Source organism: Lacerta agilis, chromosome 17, assembly GCF_009819535.1.
Source record: "Lacerta agilis isolate rLacAgi1 chromosome 17, rLacAgi1.pri, whole genome shotgun sequence".
Classification (NCBI taxonomy): domain Eukaryota; kingdom Metazoa; phylum Chordata; class Lepidosauria; order Squamata; family Lacertidae; genus Lacerta; species Lacerta agilis.
In genome coordinates, this window is record NC_046328.1 from 18,645,396 (window position 1) to 18,667,816 (window position 22,421).

General features: G+C 46.1%; 1 protein-coding gene across 4 annotated transcripts in view; it reads left to right on the forward strand.

Moving 5' to 3' along the window:
- The window catches only part of BICDL1 (BICD family like cargo adaptor 1), a 57,053-nt gene extending 34,632 nt beyond the window's left edge, over positions 1-22,421 (forward strand). For 2 of the 4 annotated variants that reach the window (XM_033174938.1, XM_033174940.1), the window contains 7 exons: positions 4,748-4,894; positions 6,790-6,969; positions 7,620-7,838; positions 8,332-8,475; positions 10,640-10,770; positions 16,510-16,630; positions 22,178-22,421. In XM_033174938.1, coding sequence (XP_033030829.1) covers positions 4,748-4,894; positions 6,790-6,969; positions 7,620-7,838; positions 8,332-8,475; positions 10,640-10,770; positions 16,510-16,630; positions 22,178-22,378 — 1,143 coding nt within the window. In that variant the 3' untranslated portion in view covers positions 22,379-22,421. Of the gene's footprint in view, positions 1-4,747; positions 4,895-6,789; positions 7,015-7,619; positions 7,839-8,331; positions 8,476-10,639; positions 10,771-16,509; positions 16,631-16,940; positions 17,052-22,177 lie in introns of all 4 variants that reach the window. The other 2 variants (XR_004428165.1, XM_033174939.1) reach the window with 2 other exon arrangements.

The window sequence follows — 22,421 nt, forward strand, 5'->3', positions numbered from 1 at the left end:
TTCACAGCTGCTGTATACCCTGTGTATCCAGAAATTGGGTTTTTCTTTCTGCTGAAGAGGAGCTCTGAATGTCTCAAAACGTTTTCTAGGTTCTTTTGAAGCCTGTCTGCACTCTATATTGCACCGAGCCTTTCTCTGACTTACATATTTCTGAGGGTTTTTTTAAAAAAATTCTTTATGGGGCCTTTTGACCTTCTTGTGTGAGAAACAGACTGGATAATGGGAAGGGCCTGGAACTGGTGAACTGATATTTGTGTACTAAAGAATTACAAATAACAGGACGGATGTGAGTAATAAAACATAAAACGTATGGGCAGAAAATCCCTTCCGTGGCACTGGATAACCTTGGGGGATGCTGAAAATTTCCCTGACTCTCCCCCACAGGTACTGAGAATTCTACTCTCAGACCTTTGCTTTAAAAAGTCTGCACTTTCAGCATTTTTATTGGGACAAAGTTTTGTGTACCTGCCTCTGCTGGAGGTTGCACAGACAGAAAAGGGTCTCAACAGGAAACATCAAGAAAGTGGAGACTGATCCATTGGGGAAAATAGGGCACTGCCCCACCAATCTCAGTCTCCCTTCAGCCACAGCCCACTTGCCTACCTTCTTATAATCAGCCCTGGCTGTCAAGTTCCTCCTCCTTACTCTCAGGGTTGCCCTTGTAAAGCTCAGCAGGGAGTTGGAGGATGGGAACAAAATTAGCATCTGTTGCCTTTGCCTGTCATTGGCTCTGGCGCCACCTACTGTTAGGCTCCTTGGCTATTTTCCCTCCAGTCCCAATGGGCCCATATCAACATCAGTTGAAGCCTACTTGCTCTCTGAAAGCTGCTGTTTTTTTATAGCCTTCCTAAAATTTATTTTCTTGCCTCTTCATCCTGTCTTTCCCACCATGGAACTCAAGGCATCATACAATGTGGTTTCCAGGCAGTCCTCCATCCAGGCCCTGGCCAGACCCAGGCCTGCTTAGCTTTGTTAAGGTGCCTTCAGATCATGCCCAGGACCATTATTGATGTCAAGGGAAAGGGCAGTAGCTCACTGGCAGAGCAGCTCTTTTGTAAGCAGAAAGTCCCAAGCGATCTACAGAATGGCCAAAAATGTTTAAACAAGAACTAATGTAAGCTAGAGAGCATTTTTGTGTGGACTAGAAGTCATCGCCTCAAGAGTGGTTCAAGCAGAGACAGGTGTTTAAAACCCCAACAACTCCCATAAGGACATAGCTCAGTGGCAGAGCATCTGCTTTGCCTGCAGAAGGTCCCAGGTACAATCCCAGGCATCTCCAAGGTACCTGCAAGGAAAGACGCTTGCCTGAATCCCTGGAGATCCACTGCCAGTCAGCGTAGAGAATTCTGAGCTAGATGGACCAGTAGCCAGTCAGTCAAGTTTATTGCTTATAGCCCAAGGCTGCTGCAATGTATGATGGACCGGTAGTCTAATCAATATAAGCTTCTTATGCTCCTAATGGTTTTTAAACCCTTCCCTCTTGGCACATTGACTGTCCCTATGCACTGGTGGAGGAAGAGGGGGTGAGGGGAGCGTACCGCCCCCAGCAGCGCGATCCTGGTGGGGTGCCATCGCGGCTGCCCCCCCCCGGCCGCGCTGGGCACCACACCCCCGCAGGTGGCGCGCCATGCCCCCAGGATGTGTGCAACGCCCCCGCAGGCAGTGCACCACGCCCCCAGAACGTGCGCCAGCCCCAGCCCCACCTGCTCTCCGCCCCCCACCCCCTCCCCGGTGCTGGAGCATGAAGCTCTGCCACTGTCCCTATGAACTACTTCTGTTTCTACCGAGCCCAAAAGAGAGGGTGGTTTCTCCATTCTTGATAGCAAGGTATGTCCGGTGCTGTATCTCTTGAGCCATTGCAGATGGCAATTTTATCAAAGTCAACAGAGGGTACTCCTTAGTGTGGTCATTCTCCTTTGATTTGTCCTTATTGCAGAGCAAAATAGTATATGAGTCATATGTCGTACCCAGTGGGAGGAAAGAGGGGGTGGGAAGGAATGCAAACAGGGAGTAATTGTGTTTTGCTGATAAAGCAAATTAGTTTCTGTAGAATCAGAAGTAATTAGTAAAAGGTAAAGGTTACAGGTAGGTAGCTGTGTTGGTCTGCCGTAGTCGAAACAAAATAAAAAAATTCCTTCCAGTAGCACCTTAGATACCAACTAAGTTTGTTATAGGTTTGAGCTTTCATGTGCATGCACACTTCTTCAGATACACTGAAACAGAAGTCACCAGACCCTTATATATAGTGAGAAGGGTGGGGAGGGGTATTACTCAGAAGGGTGGCGGGAATGGGTGATTGGCTGATAGGTTTGGGTGATTGGGAATGGGTGATTGGTTTACCACACCTATTAGCCAATCCCCCATTCCCACCACCCTTCTGAGTAATACCCCTCCCCAGCCTCTCACTATATATAAGGGTCTGGTGAATTCTGTTTCAGTGTATCTGAAGAAGTGTGCATGCACACGAAAGCTCATACCAAGAACAAACTTAGTTGGTCTCTAAGGTGCTACTGGAAGGAATTTTTTTATTCTGCCAGGACTGTTACAGACCCTAATAATATCACCTACAACATCAGGGGCTCCTTCACCTGCTCATCTTTCAGTGTGGTAGATATGCTGTCATCTGCCAGCAGCGTCTTCTGCATTAGGACTAATAGGCCAGACTCTTCTATGCAACGGAATAAATGGACCCAAATCTGATTTTAGAAACAGCAATAGCCCAAAACCAGTGTGGGGACATTGAAACTTTCCAAGAACACCCTGTGACTGACCTTAAAGTGGGCCATCCTTTAACAACAACAAAAAAATCTTCAGAGTAGTTTTTAAGATGCCACAATACTCCTCATTGTTTTGACAAAAGAAATTCCTTCACATCATGTGCCTGTCGGAGCATATCTACATAGGAATAGCCCTGCTGGATGAAAACAAACTTAGTCCAGCATCTTTTTCTCACAGTGACCAACCAGGTGCCCCCATGGGAGTTATCTGGGGTTGTGTCAACCCAACCCAGCCAAATCTGACTAGGAATTGCCCAGAATTGGTTCAGGTTCTGGGCTTTGATTAAATATGGTGCACATCCCTTATACACACATACAAATATTGAGATTTCCAAGCTGACAATCACAAAATGCAATCATTCCACTACAAACCATTGACAATTTAAACATTAAATTAAAGCTTTTCAACAGAGAGAGGGATCTTTTTTTACAATACTCAGTTTTATTTTATTTTTTAAAAATTATTCTTCTATATAATAATAGTAAAATAAATAATAATATACATTTAGAGGAAAAAAGAATAACTGAAGAGAGAACAATAGTAAATCTCAGTGTAATTTGTTCAAAGAAAATAAATAGACTGTATTATACCTAAATTAATGTTATGGATTTATGTGAGATCTATAAATGTTTATGTGCCACGCTGGAATCTCTGAATACTGGGTGCTGTGGACAAATAGAAGAAAGCAGTTATCATCGTGGTCTGCTTGTGAGCGTCCAGAGGCAACTTGGTGGCTGTTGCTGATAAATGAGTTTAGCCAGGGTGATGTAATGGTTAGAACACGGGTAGCCAACCTGGTGCCCTCCAGGTGTTGTTGGACTCCAGCTCCCATCAACCCCACCCAGCATGGCCCAATGGTCAGAAATGATGGGAGTTACAGAGTGGGAAAATCTGGAGGGCACCACAATGGCTACCCCTCGGTTGAAGTCCTGGCCATAGACTGGGGGAACCCAGATTCAAATCCCCACACAGCTGTGAACCTCACCGAGTGACCTTGGGCCAATCACCTTCCCTCTCAGCCTCTATGGATATAAAAATGAGTTTCTGCAACACTGCAACCATGAGGATTCATGGACATTATACAGCATTAACTTAAGTGCTAGCTGCAGGTTTTGATGGGTGATTTTATTGTACTGAACCCTACTGGAATCTTTGAGAATTTGATTTTTTTTGGGGGGGGGAGGTGGGGGGGGGAGAGAACTATGTACTCTGCTTTGAGCTCCTTGGAGAAAAGGAGGCCTCAAACCTCCACTTGGACTTGAATCTCCATGGGTGACTTTGAACCAGTCAGTCTTTCAGCCTAACCTACCTCACAGGGTTGTTGTGAAAACACAATGGGGAAAAGAAGGGGGTGAGCCATGCGCACTACTTTGAACACCTTGGAGGAGTTCAAACAGATATTGGTGTAAAAGTAAAAGAAAAGAAGAAACAGTCTTTGGCCTGAAGCAGCAAATCTGACGGGGCTGTTTAGGTACCGGTACCTGGAATCCAGACCATGGAAATTCCCCCACATTTGACTACCTAAAAGAAAAAGCGGGGAAAGCAGTTGGATAAACAAATCTGTTTGTGCTTTGAAGGTGCAAGCAAGGTGCTCCGTGAGCAGACCGAGAGAGGGGCAAGGCGTCCTTTCGTGGCGTTTTATCTCTCTTGGGAATTCCAGAGAACACAGCGGCCTGGCTTTCCTCCTTCCCTCCCTCCTCCTTTGCCTGGCAACCCACATTCCAGCTCTCTAAGAGTTTAAATTCCTCCCCACCCCACACACACTCTCTCTTCCCTCTCCAGACAAGTTTCTGGCAAGGGGGGGAAGCGGACTCCTCTTTTGGCTACAGGTGCGGGTAGATTTTGCACTCATTTCTCTCCTCTTCTCCACCTGGCCCCAGTTCTCATTCTCTCCAGGCTGGGAAATCGCAAACTCTTGAGACTTACTTTTAGGGTTCCTTTTCCTCCCCGCCCCCCCCCCAACTTTCAGATTAAGATGCTTACGGATAGGAAGCACGAGCTGGAGCGTCGGCTGAGTGCCATGATGGAAGAAAACAATCTTCTTCAGGGGACAGTGGAGGAGCTTCAAGATCGCGTGTTGATTTTGGAGCGGCAGAGTCACGAGAAGGACATGCAGGTATGGGGGGAACAGGGGCTTGGGGAAAGGGGGGGCAGCCAGAAGGAAGGGACTGATTTAAAATATTATTATTATTTTATTTACTTTATTACATCTATACAAAAGAAAAAAGAACATTGAATAAAAAACAAACAAACTATAACCAAAGAATAGCAATGTTAAAAGATTACATGTTAAATTCTTCCTAAAAAAACCACAAAATGCATTTAAAATATTATTATTATGATTGAGCAATGCTGCCAGATCACCAGTTTGGGAACAGGAAGGTAACATTGTGAGGCTTGAGCAACCTGCATACAGTGGTACCTCAGGTTAAGTACGCTTCAGGTGAAGTACGCTTCAGGTTACAGACTCCCCTAACCCAGAAATAACGCTTCAGGTTAAGAACTTTGCTTCAGGATAAGAACAGAAATTGTGCTATGGCGGCGCAGCGGCAGTGGTAGGCCCCATTAGATAAATTGGTGCTTCAGGTTAAGAACAGTTTCAGGTTAAGAAAGGGCCTCCGGAACAAATTAAGTACTTAACCAGAGGTACCACTGTACTGGGCTTTTACTAGGAACCAGTATGGCATCGGTAGGGGGAAAGGGAAACGCGTGGCCCTCCGGATGTCCCTGGACTACAACTCCCATCATTCTTGACCATTAACCACGTGGGTCGGAGTTAATGGGAGCTGGACTCCAGTGAAATCTGGAGGGTTACAGGTTCCCCTTCCCTGCTGCATATTCTCGAAGGCCGCTGCTGCAATCCTAGACCTGCTTTCCTGGTAGTGAGCCCCATTGAATTCAGTGGGACTTCCTGTTCAGAAAACATGTACTGTATTTTAGTTTATTATTATACTTCACAAAAATGTGTATGCCGCAGAACAGTAAATATAAGCTCTTAAGTGGTTTACAGAGAATATAAAATAAAATTGTATTGAGTTATATTTATTATGGGTAGCATTGATTTGTTTATGTACCCAGTTTGCCATGTTTTTTCGTTTATAAGACACCCCTTATTTTGGGGGACTCAGATTTAAGAAAATGGGGGGGGGAGATATATCCGTGTACAAGATGCCCCCTAATTTTTGGCATTATTTTTTAAGGGGGAAAGCCTAGTCTTATACACAAAAAATACGGTATTTTCTGTCTCTTAGTGTTTCATTGTCCCTTGAAAGCAGCATGCAAAGCTTTCTATCCAACCTAAGTTGGACTCGGTGAAATTAATGGATCCAAGACAGCCATGCCCATTATTTTTAATGAGCCTACTCTGAGTAAGATTAACTGGATGCAGCTTAAAACTTTGTAAAATACAATAATGATGATTAAAACAAAAGGATATGATCATCCAGTTAAAACCACATTATGTCCCCTTAAATGTGAACAATAGCTGTTAAAACATTAGCAGCAATGAATAAAAACAAGCAGCAGTGAATAAAAAGCAGACTGAAATAAAGGGTGTTTGAGCTGTTTTTGGAGCCGTGCAGTGTTTTTAAAAGACATGTAGGATTGTGTTGTAAAAGCCTCATTTATGGTTTTTTTAATTGTTTACCTAAAAACAAAAACACAATGTTGTGAATACAGTGCACAGGTGTAAAGGCAGGATGCTAATTTTAACTAATAAAATAATGGCATCATACAGGCATGTGAAGCTGTGGGAATCCCTCCCCACAGAGGTGTATCTGGCACATTCACAATACAGTTTTCGTGAAATGCAGATATATATTTTAAGACCCACCTTATTCTTCTGATTGTAAATTGTTTTAACTGGTTTTATATTGTATTTTATATTGCTGAAACCTACTCTGTGACCTTATGGTAAAGGGTGGATAGTAGTAGTAGTAGTAGTAGTAATAATAATAATAATTAATAATAATGTATAAATGAAGAATATATCTTTATAATTTCCTGTGCCAGTTGCATCAGAACCAGCTAGAACTTCAGGAGGTGAGACTGTCTTATCGGCAACTGCAGCTAAAAGTAGATGAACTCAGCGAGGAGAGAAGCCTACAGAATTTCAACTCTACCAGCACGTCACTGCTGTCAGAGATTGAGCAGAGCATGGAGGCCGAGGAACTGGAGCAAGAGAGAGAACAGGTAGCATCAAAACTCTTGGCTCCAGAAGAATTGGGTGCAGCACAGGTGTGTTTATATGTGTGTGGTAGAGCCACAGTGGACTTTCTTCCTAAAATCCTCCGTCTGCAAATGTTTGTGTTGCACATTCTCCAAATACTCCGGTGTTTCCTGAATGTTCCTGATCTGCATTTGACACCCCGTCATAAACTTGATTTCTCAGTATGTGCTGTTTTATGGTTGGCACACAATAATATTTAATACTAATAATTTATTTGCTGGGGGTGGGGGGGATAATCAATTCCACAAGGACAAGCTATGTGTCAAAAGTCATGCCTAGCTTGGGCCCAAAGTGTGCTTCCTTGTTCGAAACGTATGGGAAAGTGCTACCCTAGGTCAAATGGAGACTGGTCCATTAGGGCAACAGGGGTACTGCCCCACCAACCTCAGTCTGTCCTCAGCCGGCCCCAATTGCTTGCCTCTTCCTTAGTCTCAGTGTTGTCCTTATAGAACTCAGCAGGGAGGAGGATGGAGGCAAGAGTAGAATTAGTTGGCGCTGCCTGCCATTGGCTCTGGCGCCACCTACTGTTGGACTCCCTGCTTTCCACCCTATCAGTCCCAATTAGCACCAGTCACTGCTCCCTAGAACAGTCCTTTCTGCATTCTCATCACAGCTCAGACTCCAGCTCTGGGAGGCCTACTGCCAGGTCCGATACTTGTGCACTCACCTTCGAGGGAACGACAGTGCAGATTCTGCGGTCTCCACGGACTCTTCCATGGACGAGTCATCGGAAACCTCCTCGGCCAAAGATGTGCCGGCTGGTAGCTTGCGGGCTGCCCTCAGCGAGCTGAAGAGGCTGATCCAAAGTGTTATAGATGGCACAGACTCCACGGTAAGGAGTGGGGGGAGAAATTCAGCTCACATTTAAAGCAAATCTACCTCATTTGCACTTTCCAGAAGGAAACATGAACCGAAACGCTGCCGTCCTTTGCAGTTCGCGCTTCTCTAAATTTTGCAATGCAGCCAACTAATGGGATTTTTAAAAATGCACATACGAGGGTAAAGTGTGCATAAAAATAGCATACAGGTGCATTATATCAGAGAAAATTGCTTTGCAGAACTGTGTACATGGGAAGAAATTGGCACTAAAATGCTGTTGCGTTTCAATGAGGACTTCTATTAAAAATGTGCAACCTGGTGTGGAAATGTGGAGAACCAGACTTAAGACTGGGAAAAGGTGAAACTGAGAAGTAACTAATCTTCAGAGTCGCCTGTCCCTAACCGAACTAGGTGTGGTCCCTCCTGGATCTCTCCTTCCTTCCATTCCGCTTGCCAAACCTCTGCAGATGGTCACATTTCTTTCTTTGCTTCATTACGGTTGCCAGAGCTCACGGCGAAGCGATGATGATGCCTTAGAAGAACAGATCAAGCAGACGGGCGAAGACTCGAGAGCCTTGAGGGAGCTGATGGAAGGCGAAAGGGGGAAACTGAGGCAGAGCCTGGAAGAGCTGCAGCAGCTCCATAGCCAGGTAAGCATGCACCCTCTGACTATCCAAAAGCAACCTCTTTTCACCCTGATCATATGCCAATAATATGTCAATGGGAAACCGAAGCAAGACGTGACCACAGCAACATTCCCCTCACCTGCACTTCCCAGCAATTCAGTTGCACACTACCCTGACTAAACTCCTTTGAGCCCATTTGTTTTCTGTTGCTGGTTTGAGTTGTCATGGAATTACGTAGCTTGTTTACATCATTTCAGTCTTATTGTCCAGTTAAAGGGAGGAGAGGCTTGTGGCTCTTTCAGTATTGCTGGACTACAACTTCCAAAATTCCTCCTGGTGCCTTGGCCACGAACATTTGATGGGTCAGAGGTTGCCCACCCTTGGTTTAATTTTTGTTTGGGGATATCGTACACCAGTTTTGCTTCCTGAGATTGAGGAACAGGTTTCCCCTCTATATTTGGATGCAATTGGTCACCATTTTGAATGGTGGGCTGAACCTTTCGAAAGCACAGTCATTTTAACCTCTGATTTCAAAACTCCACTGATGTTTGTTTGTTTCTTAGAATTTCCAAGCTGAGCTGGGCACAAGTATATTAATAAAAAAGAGTTGGCCTGGAAAGGCAGACTATAACAACTGATAAGTGTCAGACCTCTGAGAGAGGGCCTGCCAATGAAGGCTTGCCCATTGGGGTGACGGGGGGAGGGTCTGTCCCACCAAGCTCAATCTGCCCTCAGCCAGGCTCACCTGCCTGTTTTCTCACCCAAGAGAAAATCACTCAAGAGGAATCTAGTCCAACCCTCTGCAATGCAGGAATCACAACTGAAGAATCCCTGACAGATGGCCATCCAACCTCTGTTTATAAACCTCCAAGGAAGGAGAGGGCACCACTTTCCAAGGAAGTCTATTCCACTGTCAGACAGCTCTTACCGTCAGAAAGTTCCTCCTGATGTTTAGTTGGAATCTCATTTCTTCTATTGAATCCATTGGTTAGAGTCTGAGCTTTTGCAGCAGCAGCAGAAAGCAACCTTGATCCATCTTCTACCATCCATCTCCTTAGTCTCAGTGTTGCCCTTCTGGGGCACAGCAGGGAGGAAGATGGAGACCAAAGTAGATTTGGTTGACTCTTGTCTTTCATTGGCTCTGGCACCACCTAATGTTGGGCATCCTTGCCTTCTGCCACACCAGTCCCAATGGGTGCCAGCTGCCCCTGGAGCCTTAGGAGGGAGGCTGGCAAGCAAATGCACTGGTATGTGTGCCCAGTTCTGAATCCTATAATCTGCTTCCCCATGTTCCTGTGAACTGATCATTCTCTATGTGTGGCAGGACTTGGTTGTTGTTGTTGAGTTATCGCTATATATTAAATGGGTTTGAAACCCATTCCCCTCTTCCACTCCCCAGCTATACTTTTTCCTTCTGGATCCATTTTGTGGCTTGTTTGTTTGTTGGTTTGTAACTCCTTAAGGAACATGGACACGTGTGTGTGCGCACACAAACTTAATTCATTTTAAATTAAGCTGCTGTTATATTTGCTGAGCCTAATGGTAGGAGATAAGCCCTAAATAAATCGAGAAGACTAGCTGCAAAAAGTAAACAAAGCTATGTGGTCCTCAAAACTCTGCAGCGGCCAGTTTTCAATTTCTCTTGTAACTGAGGGGTGGTGCTGAGGACACCATTTTTTTTATAGTGTTTCAGCTAGCCATGGTAGCCACAGATTCTGTATTAGTGACCTTGAAATGTTCAAAAATCCTGATGTGGTTCCTTTCACTGGTGGGAATTACTTAAAACAGCCTCACTCTAACCTGGCGCCTTCCAGATTGTTAGCCAGCACTGATGAGAGATGTAGTCCAAAACATCTGGAGGGCCACCAACATGATCGCTTTTTCCAGTTTTTCTCTGCTGTAGGTTCTTTTTAGGAATTTAAGGTTTTAATATTTACTGGTATTCCTACAACCATGTGGTCTGGCTTACATAAAACCTCCAGAATGCAGAGTCTCGAGATTGCGACCATTTTTGTTCCTGTCTCCCCTCTCAATACCCCATTTATAACTGTGGTTGTGATATGACAAGCACAGCTCCCTATCCAAGATCTTTTCCTTGCGGCACCTTCAGAGTGGTCAGTCCAGTCCCTTATTCTTGCCATTCAATGAGTGGCAATCAAAGGTTAATTTTTCTTCTGTTTCTTATCAGGTGACGCTACTGAGTGTGGAGATGACTTCCCTGAAAGAGGAAAGGGACAGACTCCGGGTATCAGTAGATGATAAGGATATGAGTGAACAGCTCTTGAAGGCTATCAGGGATCGGGATGAAGCAATCGCAAAGTAAGATGAATTATTTTTTAAAGACCGGTGTGTGGGGTTGTGACACCAAGGGAGAGGGGAAGCTGCATCGTGATGGCTTTGTGTGTGACAAGAAGCTCAGTAAAAAGTAAGCCCAGGGGTGGAGAACCAGTGGCTCTTCAGACGTCATTGGACTCCAACTCCCATCATCCCCAGCTAGCATGGTCAACGGTCGGGGTGATTGGAATTGTACCTTGGAATCCTGGAGGGCCACAGGCTCCCCATGTGTGGTGTGAAAACATCACTGTTCTTTTCTATATAGAACCATTAATTTGCAATCCTGCAGAGCTGGAGAACGTAGCAGGTAGCCAGAAACTGTATATCAAGCAGATGCAAAGCCTCTATCATGCATGTGAATGTGTATTGTTTTGAATCCACAGAGAAGGGCAAAACACAAAACCCCAAAATGCACAAGAATTAATCTGCTGCTTAGTTTGATTATGTCAGCCTTCCTAACTAGGTGCCCTCCAGATGTTTTTGGCTGCAGCTTCCATAAGCCCCAGCCAGCGCAGCCAACGGTCAGGGAGCTGGAGTCATAGCAAACTGCCTTATGTTGTTGTTGTTCAGTCGTTCAGTCGTGTCCGACTCTTCGTGACCCCATGGACCAGAGCACGCCAGGCACCCCTATTCTCCACTGCCTCCCACAGTTTGGCCAAACTCAAACCAGTCGCTTCGAGAACACTGTCCAACCATCTCATCCTCTGTCGTCCCCTTCTCCTTGTGCCCTCCATCTTTCCCAACATCAGGGTCTTTTCCAGGGAGTCCTCTTCTCATGAGGTGGCCAAAGTATTGGAGCCTCAACTTCAGGATCTGCCCTTATACTTAACTGCCTTATACTTACACCTTATACCATTGGTCCATCTAACTCAGTATTGTCCACGCTGGTTGGCAGCAGCTATTTAGAGTTTCAAATGCGGGACATTCCCAGCCCTACCTGGAGATGCCAGGAATCGAAACAAGAGACTTTCTGCATACAAAGCAGATGTTCTACCACTGAGCCACCACCCTTCCCATTTACAGAATATTACAGCTTATCTGGGTCTCAAACCCTTGGTGAGTTAGGGACTTCCTCTGTGTGCACAGACAGGCTCTGGCAGATTGAGCGGACGATACCAATAGTTTGTCCAACGGTAAAGAAGGTGACTTCTGCACATGCCGTAGAGGGAGATGAGAGGCAGATGGGGCTCAACAACCTGGGAAGGAAAGAAGAAGAAGAAGAAGAAGAAGAAGAAGAAGAAGAAGAAGAAGAAGAAGAAGAAGAAGAAGAAGAGGAGTTTGGATTTGATAACCCGCTTTATCACTCAGAACTCTGATCCTAAACCTCTGCTGCCTTATGGGATATTTTTGGGAGAAAAAAAAATCTAGAGTGGAGTCCCTGAGACATTTGGGTGGTGCCTTGTATACTGAGAGGGGGCTCTTATCGTCTGTACATCCCAGGACCTCCATACACACTGCCTAGGCTTGCACCCCAGGGAAGTCATGTTTGGCTTAACTTCACCCCCGGAGGCACACTCCATTGTCTGAGGCAGATGGATGCCAACAACAACAGCTTATCAACAGCCTTTTTTGCCAGGTCTTAAGCCATTTTGCCTCTGGACCACCCACACTGATGTACAGCTGTCCTTACAGAGCACTGGTAGGAATGCCAAAACAATATTGTTAAATCTGTCCTTTTAAAATTATTGATCCATTATCCTAATTGCCACACACTGTTGATTTAACCTCCTTGCCAGTTAGGAACATAGGAAGCTGTCTTATACTGAGCCAGGTCATGGGTCCATCAAGCTTAGTGTTGTTTATACCAACTGGCAGTGGTTCTCCAGGATTTCAGAGCTGTCTCTCTCGAAGCTGGGACTTTCTGTATGCAAAGCAGATGCTCTACCATGGAGCTATGGTCCTTTCCCCAAATATAAATTATTTTTAAAATAAATATATTTATATTTCCCCAAATATAAATTATTTCTTATATTTGCCATACATGGGGACGCAACCAGATTTGTATTGGGGGAAAGCTATGCAATGGTTCAATCGCCTTATTTTCAAGGACTCTGTCATCATCATCACTCAAGGGGACCTTTTCGGCACGTAGAACAGGAAGCATACAGATCTCTGTTTAAAGAGCCATTGTAGCGCTGCCACCTGTTGGCTAAGGGAAGGAACTGCCAACTGCTGAGTTTTGGATGCAAAAGGCAGCTTTTGATATTTTAGTATGTGTGTGGGTTACTGGCTCTCCTGTATCCATGGAAACCAGCTGCCGTACTGGGGCTGCATGAGTCCCAGTGTTTTTAATATTCATTCAGCAGTAAGGGGATTTTGCAATGCAGGACTTACTTGGAGCGCCCTGTTCTGGTCGCCTATCTTGGAAGCCGCAGATATGTTTTGCTGAAACATGACCCGTGATACATCTTAAAATACAGATACAGGTGAAACTCGAAAAATTAGAATATCGTGGAAAGGTTCATTTCTTTCAGTAATTCAACTTAAAAGGTGAAACTAATATATGAGATAGACTCATGACATGCAAAGCGAGATATGTCAAGCCTTTATTTGTTATAATTGTGATGATTATGGCATACAGCTGATGAGAACCCCAAATTAACATTTTCAGCTTTGGGGTTTTCATCAGCTGTACGCCATAATCATCACAATTATAACAAGCAAAGGCTTGACATATCTCGCTTTGCATGTCATGAGTCTATCTCATATATTAAACTCCAGTAGCTAATGAAAACAGTTGCTTATATAAATGGACTTTTCCACGATATTCTAATTTTTTGAGTTTCACCTGTATATTTTAAACAGACCTATCCCTTTTTCCAGGCTCTGGGATGGTTCAAGGCAGCAGACAGGTTTAGCTTTGATTCTTGTGCTGTTCCACATAGGGGGAAGTCTGTAACTCAGTGATAGAGCACCTGCTTGGCATGCAGAAGACCCCAAGTTCCCTCAAACCCTGTTGCACTCAAATCCTGCTTGCAGACTTTCTGTATGCACCTGGTTGGCCACTGTGTGAACAGGATGCTGGACTAGATGGGCCACTGGCCTGATCTAGAAGGGTTCTCCTTTTTTAAAGCAAAAGCTGTGTGGCCACCTATCAGAAATGTTCCAATAGTGGAATTCCTGTATTGACTAGGGGGTTGGACTTGATTACCTTTGAGGATTTCTTACATCTCTATGATTCTGTGAAATGCCATGTGTGCAAGTTCACCCTCTTGTATTTCATACAATCCAGTATAATGATCACCTCCCCATACTCCCTGGGCCACTTCTGTTAGCACAGTCCTTATAAATGCCTCCAGTCTTCCTTCCTCCTCTCAATCCTTCCACTGTTCTGCTTCTGCAGTGTTTTGAACTCTTTTCAGCCAGATCAGTGGGTGGGTAGGTGGATGGAAGAGGCCTTTCCAGGCAGCCTCTTCCCCGGTTTTTAGAGGACCATCTGGTGACTCAGGGTGCTTCCAGATTACCTGTTTATTGCACACTCATCCTGATTGGTTTGCAAGAAGATTTGACGGCTGTGGCGTTCACTCTGATTTGTTTGGTGGGGTTAGCTGACATTATGTCAAAGCGAGTGTTATCCCGCATTTCCCTTTCTCTTTCCTTATCACAAAAAGTCAGTTCCTTTTGGAGAAGATGGTTTGTTGCTCAAGACCTCCCAACAACAGGAACTGTGTGACTTGAATTGGCAGGTATGCGATTGGATACCACTCAAAAGTAGTGGCAGTCTGGAAGCGCCTTCTGTGTAACAGAGCATGCCATCTTTGTGGAAGGCAGGAAGCAGTGGCGCAGCCAACGGGAGGCAGCAGAGGGGAGCATGATGCGCTAAAAGGGAGAAATGTGCCAGGTTTCCCTGCACTAATGCAAGGGAGCATGGGGCGCATGCCCATTTGGGGCTGAGCCTTATAAGTTTGCTGTCTACCATGTCAACTGAGAGTCAAGATGACAGGTTTTGGGGGGGGGGGTGTCTATGCAGCAGTAGCAGCAGCTCAGCCCAACCAACATAACAAGAGCCTGCTGAATCAGGCCAGTATCCTGTTCTCACACAGGTGAACTAGGCATCTACAGTAAGCCTAAAATCAGGACCTGAGTGCCACCAAAACTCTACCCACTTATGATTCCTAGCAGCTGGTATTCCAAGGCATACTGACACCTGGCAGCGAAGGATAAACATAGCCATTGTGCTAGCCTTTTAATAGCCTTCTCCTCTATGAATTTATGGTCCAGTGAGAGCTGGACCATAAAGAAGGCTGATCTCCGAAGAATTGATGCTTTTGAATTATGGTGCTGGAGGAGACTCTTGAGAGTCCCATGGACTGCAAGAAGATCAAACCTATCCATTCTGAAGGAAATCAGCCCTGAGTGCTCACTAGAAGGACAGATACTGAAGCTGAGGCTCCAATACTTTGAGAAGTGAAGACTCCCTGGAAAAGACCCTGGTGTTGGGAAAGATTGAGGGCACAAGGAGAAGGCAATGACAGAGGGCGAGTTGGTTGGATGGTGTTCTCGAGGCTACCAACATGAGTCTGACCAAACTGCGGGAGGCAGTGGAAGACAGGAGTGCCTGGCGTGTTCTGGTCCATGGGGTCACGAAGAGCCGGACACGACTAAACGACTGAACAACAACAACTATGAATTTGTCTAATCTTCTTTTAAACCCACCCAAGTTGGTGGCCCTTGCTGCCTCTTGTGGGAGCTATATCTGTAGTTTGAATGATTTGTTGTGTGAAAATGTCCTTCCTTTTGCCTGTTCCGAATCTTCCAAGGTTCCACTTTGTTGAATGTCCTGAAGTTCTAGTGTTATGAGATAGAAAGAAAAGCATTTCTCTGTCCACTTTCTCCATCCTTTCAACCTCTGACACTGGGCAGGATGTGGGTCCATAATATCTAAATCCACTCTAAAATATTCATCTTCGTTGCAAGAATTAAATAGCTGGGATGGGAAGGAGGGAGGTTTGCCTTAATTCAGGGTTTCCCAAACTTCGATCTCCAGCTGCTTTTGGACTACAATTCCCATCATTCCTGACCGCTGGTCTTGCCAGCTAGGGATGATGGGAGTTGTAGTCACTTAATGTGGAGTTTTGCATTGTACCATTAAAATCTGTATTTAAATGTTTTGTGATTATAATGCTAATGTAGGGGAAGCCAGATTTTGCCCTCCATATATCTATCTATCTATCTATCTATCTATCTATCTATCTATCTATCTATCTCTTACTGCCAGCTTTGGCTTCTAAGCAGTTTATGTGTATAAAAATTGATTACATAAGTGGCTGGGGAGACCCGGCCAGATGGGCGGGGTACAAATAATAAATTATTATTAAATTATTATTATTATGATTATGAAAATATAAACCTCCCTAATTAAAGTACATGATAAAACAACCCCATTAAAACATGCCATAATTAAAATAGGAGATTTGGATGAAGAGATCAAGGGGAAATAATGGCCACATTTTCAGAAGCTGGCAGAATGCCAGTTGGATTCCCAACTTCCATGAGACCCAGCCAGCATGACCAATGGTTAGGGTTGATGGGAGTTGGCGTGCAATGCCATCTGGAGGGCACCCATATTGCCTTCCTCTGTGTTCATGCATGGATCTTACTTTATAATGCTGTCATCCTCTTGGATCGCCACGTTGCTCAGGCTGTTTCTGAATCCCAAAAAGCAAGCAATGGCAGAAGTCTCCCGAGAAATGAATCTGACCGCCTTCTGCCTTTGCTTTTCAGGAAGAACGCTGTCGAAATGGAGCTAGCCAAATGCAAGATGGACATGATGTCACTGAATAGTCAGCTTTTGGATGCTATTCAGCAGAAGCTTAACCTTTCGCAGCAGCTGGAGGCGTGGCAGGTAAGAGGGAAATGGGAGTGTGGAGTAGCGGCACAGAGCCCTCCTCGCCAGCCCCTACGCTCTTAAGTCAGAAATGCTTTGTGGATTCCACCAGAAGTCCCTTTTTTGTGCATTCATCCTGATTCACTTGCCTAAACCTTGCACAGTGGTGGCGTACATGCATGTGTTATTGAACTAGGCCTGATTTTCCTACTTCCCTGTGATCAACAGAAACCTCCCCCTGGTTGACCTTTCCCTCCCCCAGTTCTCAACTTCTCCGTCTTCTCCTCTCTCTCTCTCTCTCTCTCTCTTTTCTCTCCTATGCTTCCAGTTTGCTTCCTCAGGCCTTTTTACAATATGGCTCCTTTGGTTTCTGATCTAGTGTGGCCTTTCTCAGTTCCCGTAACAACAGCTTTAGTCGTACACCCCTCCTGCCTTTAAGGTGAGCGCCCACCCACCTCTCTCCTTACCCGCCTCATCTTGTTTCATCTCATCCCAGTTCAGTCTCACTGCATCCTCCGGGGGGGGGGGGAGAATGCAAGCATCTCATAGGCACCCACAGAATCAACTCCGTGGGCACATTGCTCTTCTCATCTTCCATGAGCATGTCACCATTTCTCTCTCTCTCTCTTCTCAAAAGTACCCTTCTGAATTTGCTTGCCTGTCTTGTGGACTAGTGTCTTTTTTTTTTTAAACACATGCTTTCCTTTCCAGAGCATGGACTTGCATTAATATTACTATTATTCCAGCAATTGGAATGCAGAAGCATAGATACCTTCGAAGGTGGAGGCGTAGCATAGCCACCATGGCTAGTAGCCATTGATAGCCTTATGCAGCACTATTTTTCCTAGAAAAAAGGGGTGCCAGAACTCACCATGAACATCTCCCTTGTTCTCTTAGAATGGCAATGGGGCCCACCTGAGAAGTGCCGGAACTGAGCCCTGGCCTTATTCTCCTCTGTGAGGTTATCTGATCCTCTTTTAAAACCATCCAAGCTGGTGGCCATTCCTGCCTCCTGTGCGAGGTCCATAGTTTAACTGAGCACTGTGTGAAGAAGGTCCTTTTTCAAAATCTGTCCTGGCCCAAAAGGCCCAAAGAGTCTAAAGAGGGTGGGGGGAGGGGGAGTCCCATAGAATGAACTTGAAAATGATCTAGAGATTGCTAAGTTTTGCCCCAAAATGAATTTAATTCACATTCAGTTCACCTGGCAATTATGGGGGGAAAAACAGTGTTGTATTTTTTTAAAACCAATTCAGTAAACTTTGTTAAACCACACTAGTTCATTCCAAGTACTGTTTAGTACTAAATCACTGAGCACATATAGTTCCAGGGTGGGGAGCTCTTGATTTCCATGCAGAAGGTCCCTGGTTCAAGCCCCAGCATCTCCAGGTAGGGCTGGGAAAGCCCCTATATCCTAGAGAGCTGCTGCCAGTCAGTGGTGATAATATTGAGCTTCATGGACCAATGGTGAGAGCCAGTGTGGTGTAGTGGTTAAGAGCGGTAGACTCGTAATCTGGGGAACCGGGTTCGCGTCTCCGCTCCTCCACATGCAGCTGCTGGGTGACCTTGGGCTAGTCACACTTCTTTGAAGTCTCTCAGCCCCACTCACCTCACAGAGTGTTTGTTGTGGGGGAGTAAGGGAAAGGAGAATGTTAGCCGCTTTGAGACTCCTTCGAGTAGTGATAAAGTGGGATATCAAATCCAAACTCCTCCTCTTCTTCTTCTTCCTCCAAAGACCTCTAAGTGGTGTATATGGTTCTTCCCTTTAACATCTTCTTCTCACAACAACCCTGTGAGGTAAGTTAGGCTGAGGGACCACGATTGGCCCGAGGTCAGCCAGTGAGCTTTGTGGCTGAGCGAGGACTTGAACTCTGGTCTCCCTGCCCCCAGTTTAACACCCACTGGTGCTGTGGAGCACTTTGGTCAGCTGGCAGAGAGATGCATGTTGTTTTGTTTTGGCCCCATGTGCCCCTCTCCCCAGCAAGATGACTCATAATCACAAGCTGAAAACATTGCATAATAAGAACATGGAATGGAGAACTTAAAACTGCTCCCTGTCTTCCTGTTTAGATCAGCCCTTTATTCACAACCACGACAGCGGGGATCTTTACTTTCAGTGTACAGTCGTACCTTGGGTTACGTACGCTTCGGGTTGTGTACTTTTTGGGTTACGAACTCCGCTAACCCGGAAGTACAACCTGAAGCGTGCGCGATTCGCGCATGCGCAGAAGCGTTTTCGCGGTCTGCGCATGCACAGAAGCGATTTTTCGGGGTTTTTTCGGTACGAATTATTCGGGTTGCGTCCTTTTCGGGTTACGTACTGTAACCCGGAACGAATTAAGGACGTAACCTGGGGTACCACTGTAAAGGCCAAAGCAAACTGGTAAAGCGCATCTGCTTTGCATGCAGGTTTGCATCCCAGGTTCAATCCCCAGCATCTCCAGGTAAGGCTGGGATAGACTCCTGCCAGAATCCCTGGAGAGCTGCTGCCCATTGCTGCTTATATGAGCACCGGCCTGTAGCTCAGTGGTAGAGCAGGTAGGGATGGAAAAAGTCCTCCTCTCCGAAACCCTGGAAAGATACGGCGGACAGTACTGAGCCAGATGGACCAGTGATCCGACTTGGTGTCAGGGGTCCCCCATTTCCCTGCCTGAGGCGAAATGGGAACATGCTGAGCTGCAGCCTTACTTAGCTGGGTTGCTTGGCAGTGGCTACAAAATGGAGGCGATGGCGAGTTCTAGAAAGAACTTGTGTGCTCCGCAAGATCTCACCGGAAGCCAGCACTGCTTCTTTGGCAGCGGAGGTGGCAGAGCATCCATGGGGTCCCCGCTTCTTTGGTTTCTGCTGCCTGAGGCGGCTGCATGACCCTACCTCACAGGTGGTCCATCCCTGCTTGGTATATCTCTATCGCTGTGCACCCCTTCCTACAAGCAGCCCCTCCAGGCTCTTCCATTTGAATTTCCCGTCTCCTCTTTCTCTCCCCAGCTTATCTTGCCTTCTCCAGCCCTCACTTCTGTCTTGATCACTCAGTAGAAATGAGAACAGCCAGGCCTCTGCTCCCATGACCAAACCAACTTGCTTTCAAGCGGGGATGGGGAATCTGTGATCCTCCAGAGGCATACCTTTCAAGTGATCCGGAAAAAAGGGGGCATTTCGTTTTCTCTTGTGAGATCTCGGTGGCCATTTTGGGTGCTGCAATCTTGTATGCTCTTGTGCTGCGCTCTTGCCCCGAAAAAAGCACTTTTTTTTGGAGAGCAAGCGAGGCACAGGTCACATGACTCCCCTGGGAGCACGTCCCGAAAGATGCATGTCTTGGAAAAAGTTGGAAGGAGGTTGTTGGACTCCCAACTTCTATCATCACCAGCCAGCATCAGGGGCGATGGGAGTTGTAGTCCCACAACCTTGGGAGGTCCACAGGTTCCACACCCCTGCTGTTGAAGCCTGAAATATCTTTTGTGTGTGTTCTTTTTTAAAAAATAAATCACTTCCATTATTCTTTTGGGAGCAGGGGTATTCTAGAAATCAACACGTCCTTGGCATACTCTTTGAAATTGCTAGGCCAAAGGGGATTTGCATATAGATCAGGAGTCGGCAACCTAAGGCCCATGGGCCACAGGCGGCCCACGGGGGTCGTTTAACCGGCCCATGAGCCACCCCCGAACCGAGCCACCCGCTTGGCAAGTCCCTGCCTGCTGTACTAAACTGGCGCAGTGCGGCGTGGGGACTCGCTTCCGCAGCACCGGAAATTGCGTCTGCGCAGACGCCGGAAATTGCGGGCACACTTGCTCACGCATGCAATCCAGCCCACGGAGGGTTCTCCGCTGGAGTGAACCGGCCCAGGCGAGGTAAACCTTGCCGACCCCTGATATAGATGATAGCCAATTGGCTGCTTACTAGACATGTAAAACAGTGGTGGCTGGTGCCCTTTGAGACGGCAGGTGGAGCGGCAGGCAGGGAGCCCGACAGTAGGTGGCGCCAGAGCCAATGACGGGCAGAACCAACTAGTTCTAGGTTTAGTTACAGGTGGGTAGCCGTGTTGGTCTGCCATAGTCGAAACAAAATAGAAAATTCTTTCCAGTAGCACCTTAGAGACCAACTGAGTTTGTTCTTGGTATGAGCTTTCGTGTGCATGCACACTTCTTCAGATAGCTCATACCAAGAACAAACTCAGTTGGTCTCTAAGGTGCTACTGGAAAGAATTTTCTATTTAGTTCTAGGTTTGTTCCCATCCTCCTCCCTGCTGAGTTCTACAAGGGCAACAAAGAGACTGAGGAAGAAGAAGAAGCTGGCAGGCAAAGACACCCCCTGGACTGGGTGCAAGTCAGAAGCCAGTCTGGCAGGTGAGGGCTGGCAAAGGGCAGGCTGAGATTGGTGGGATAATGCCCTGGTCACCCTAATGGACCAGCCTCTCCGCTGATGTAAGATGAGGCCTCAGAGCTAGGTTACTGGCTATGTCTGTTTTACTGATGCTGGCGGTGATATGGTAGGAGGGAAGCATGTGTGTTTGTGCATGAGTGCACACACACGTCTTCGCTGTGTCCATGTGCATTTGACGGTTGTTCCTAGCAACCGAGCCCTTGCTGTGATGAGAATCCACGTGCCAGATAGAAATTCTTGTTTCTTTCCTCTTGGCTTCACTGATTTCTGGTTAATAATGATTCCCCCCAACCCTCCTTTTATTGCCCAAAGTCTGCTTGTCATGCAGCTCGTTCCTCACATTATATAAGCCCCGAGTGCAAAAAGCTTTGATGGCTGAGAGAGAACTCATGGCAAGATTCTTGGAGCTATTTCACCTCAATTTGGCATTTAAGTGATCTACAGGCACTACGGTTTAAATAATGGTACCCAAATGCCCTTTGCCATGATGCACAAGGAATGTGTTTCTGTGTAGAGGCAGAATTCAGTATGCCTATCTGTGTGTAATACTGCTACCACTAGTACTTCTTCTTCTACTACTTTTTATTATTATTAGACATTTTTATCCCACTCTTCAGTCAATAAAGGCTCCCAGAGCAGCTTACAAATAATCAGTGGGAAGACATGTTTTCACAATCTAAGAATTCATGACACAAGAGGAAAACGAGTTAGGGAGGGAAGAGGAAGAAAAAAAAGCAGGCTCAGGCGCCAGTTTTTAGTTACAGATATTTTGTAACAGGAAGAGTAATGGGAAATAAAATTGGCAGAGGAGGCAAAAGTTGCTGGTTTTCAGTTGAGCTGATGTACAGACCCCGAAGTCCCATCTCTCCTTCTCCTGCTGAGCTCTCTGTCTACAGGAGCGCTATGAGGAATATGTTTGTGGAGGCCGGGCTGCCCGCTATTCTGCGTTTGTGACTTTGTTTGCAGAAGCTGGCACAGCCATTTATTTATATGGGTGGGTGGGAGTAAAAGAGAACATTTTGGGCAGCGTGACTGAAGGGAGGGGGGACGACAACCCTAAAGCCTGAGGAGGGTCAGGTTTTGCTGCTTCTCAACCTTCCCAGAATTTGGCCCATGTATGTTTGTTTTATCCCTCCCGCTCTCTCGTTGTCCTTCCTGTTAACAGCGTTCCTTCATTCCTTCCTGCTACAGGATGACATGCAGAGGGTCATTGACCAGCAGCTGATGGACAAACATCCAAAGGAGTGGAGCCAGCCCACCTATTCCTTCTCCAGCGGTCACGGGGCAAAGCGGCGCTCTAGACCTTCCCCCTTGCTGAGGCCAGAGCAGCAGGGGTCAGAGCCCAGCGGGGCAGAAGGGAACCGCCTCTTTTCTTTTTTCAAGAAGAATTAATTGGACAAGAGCAACCACTCTCAATTCCTTTTTTTCCCTTTCC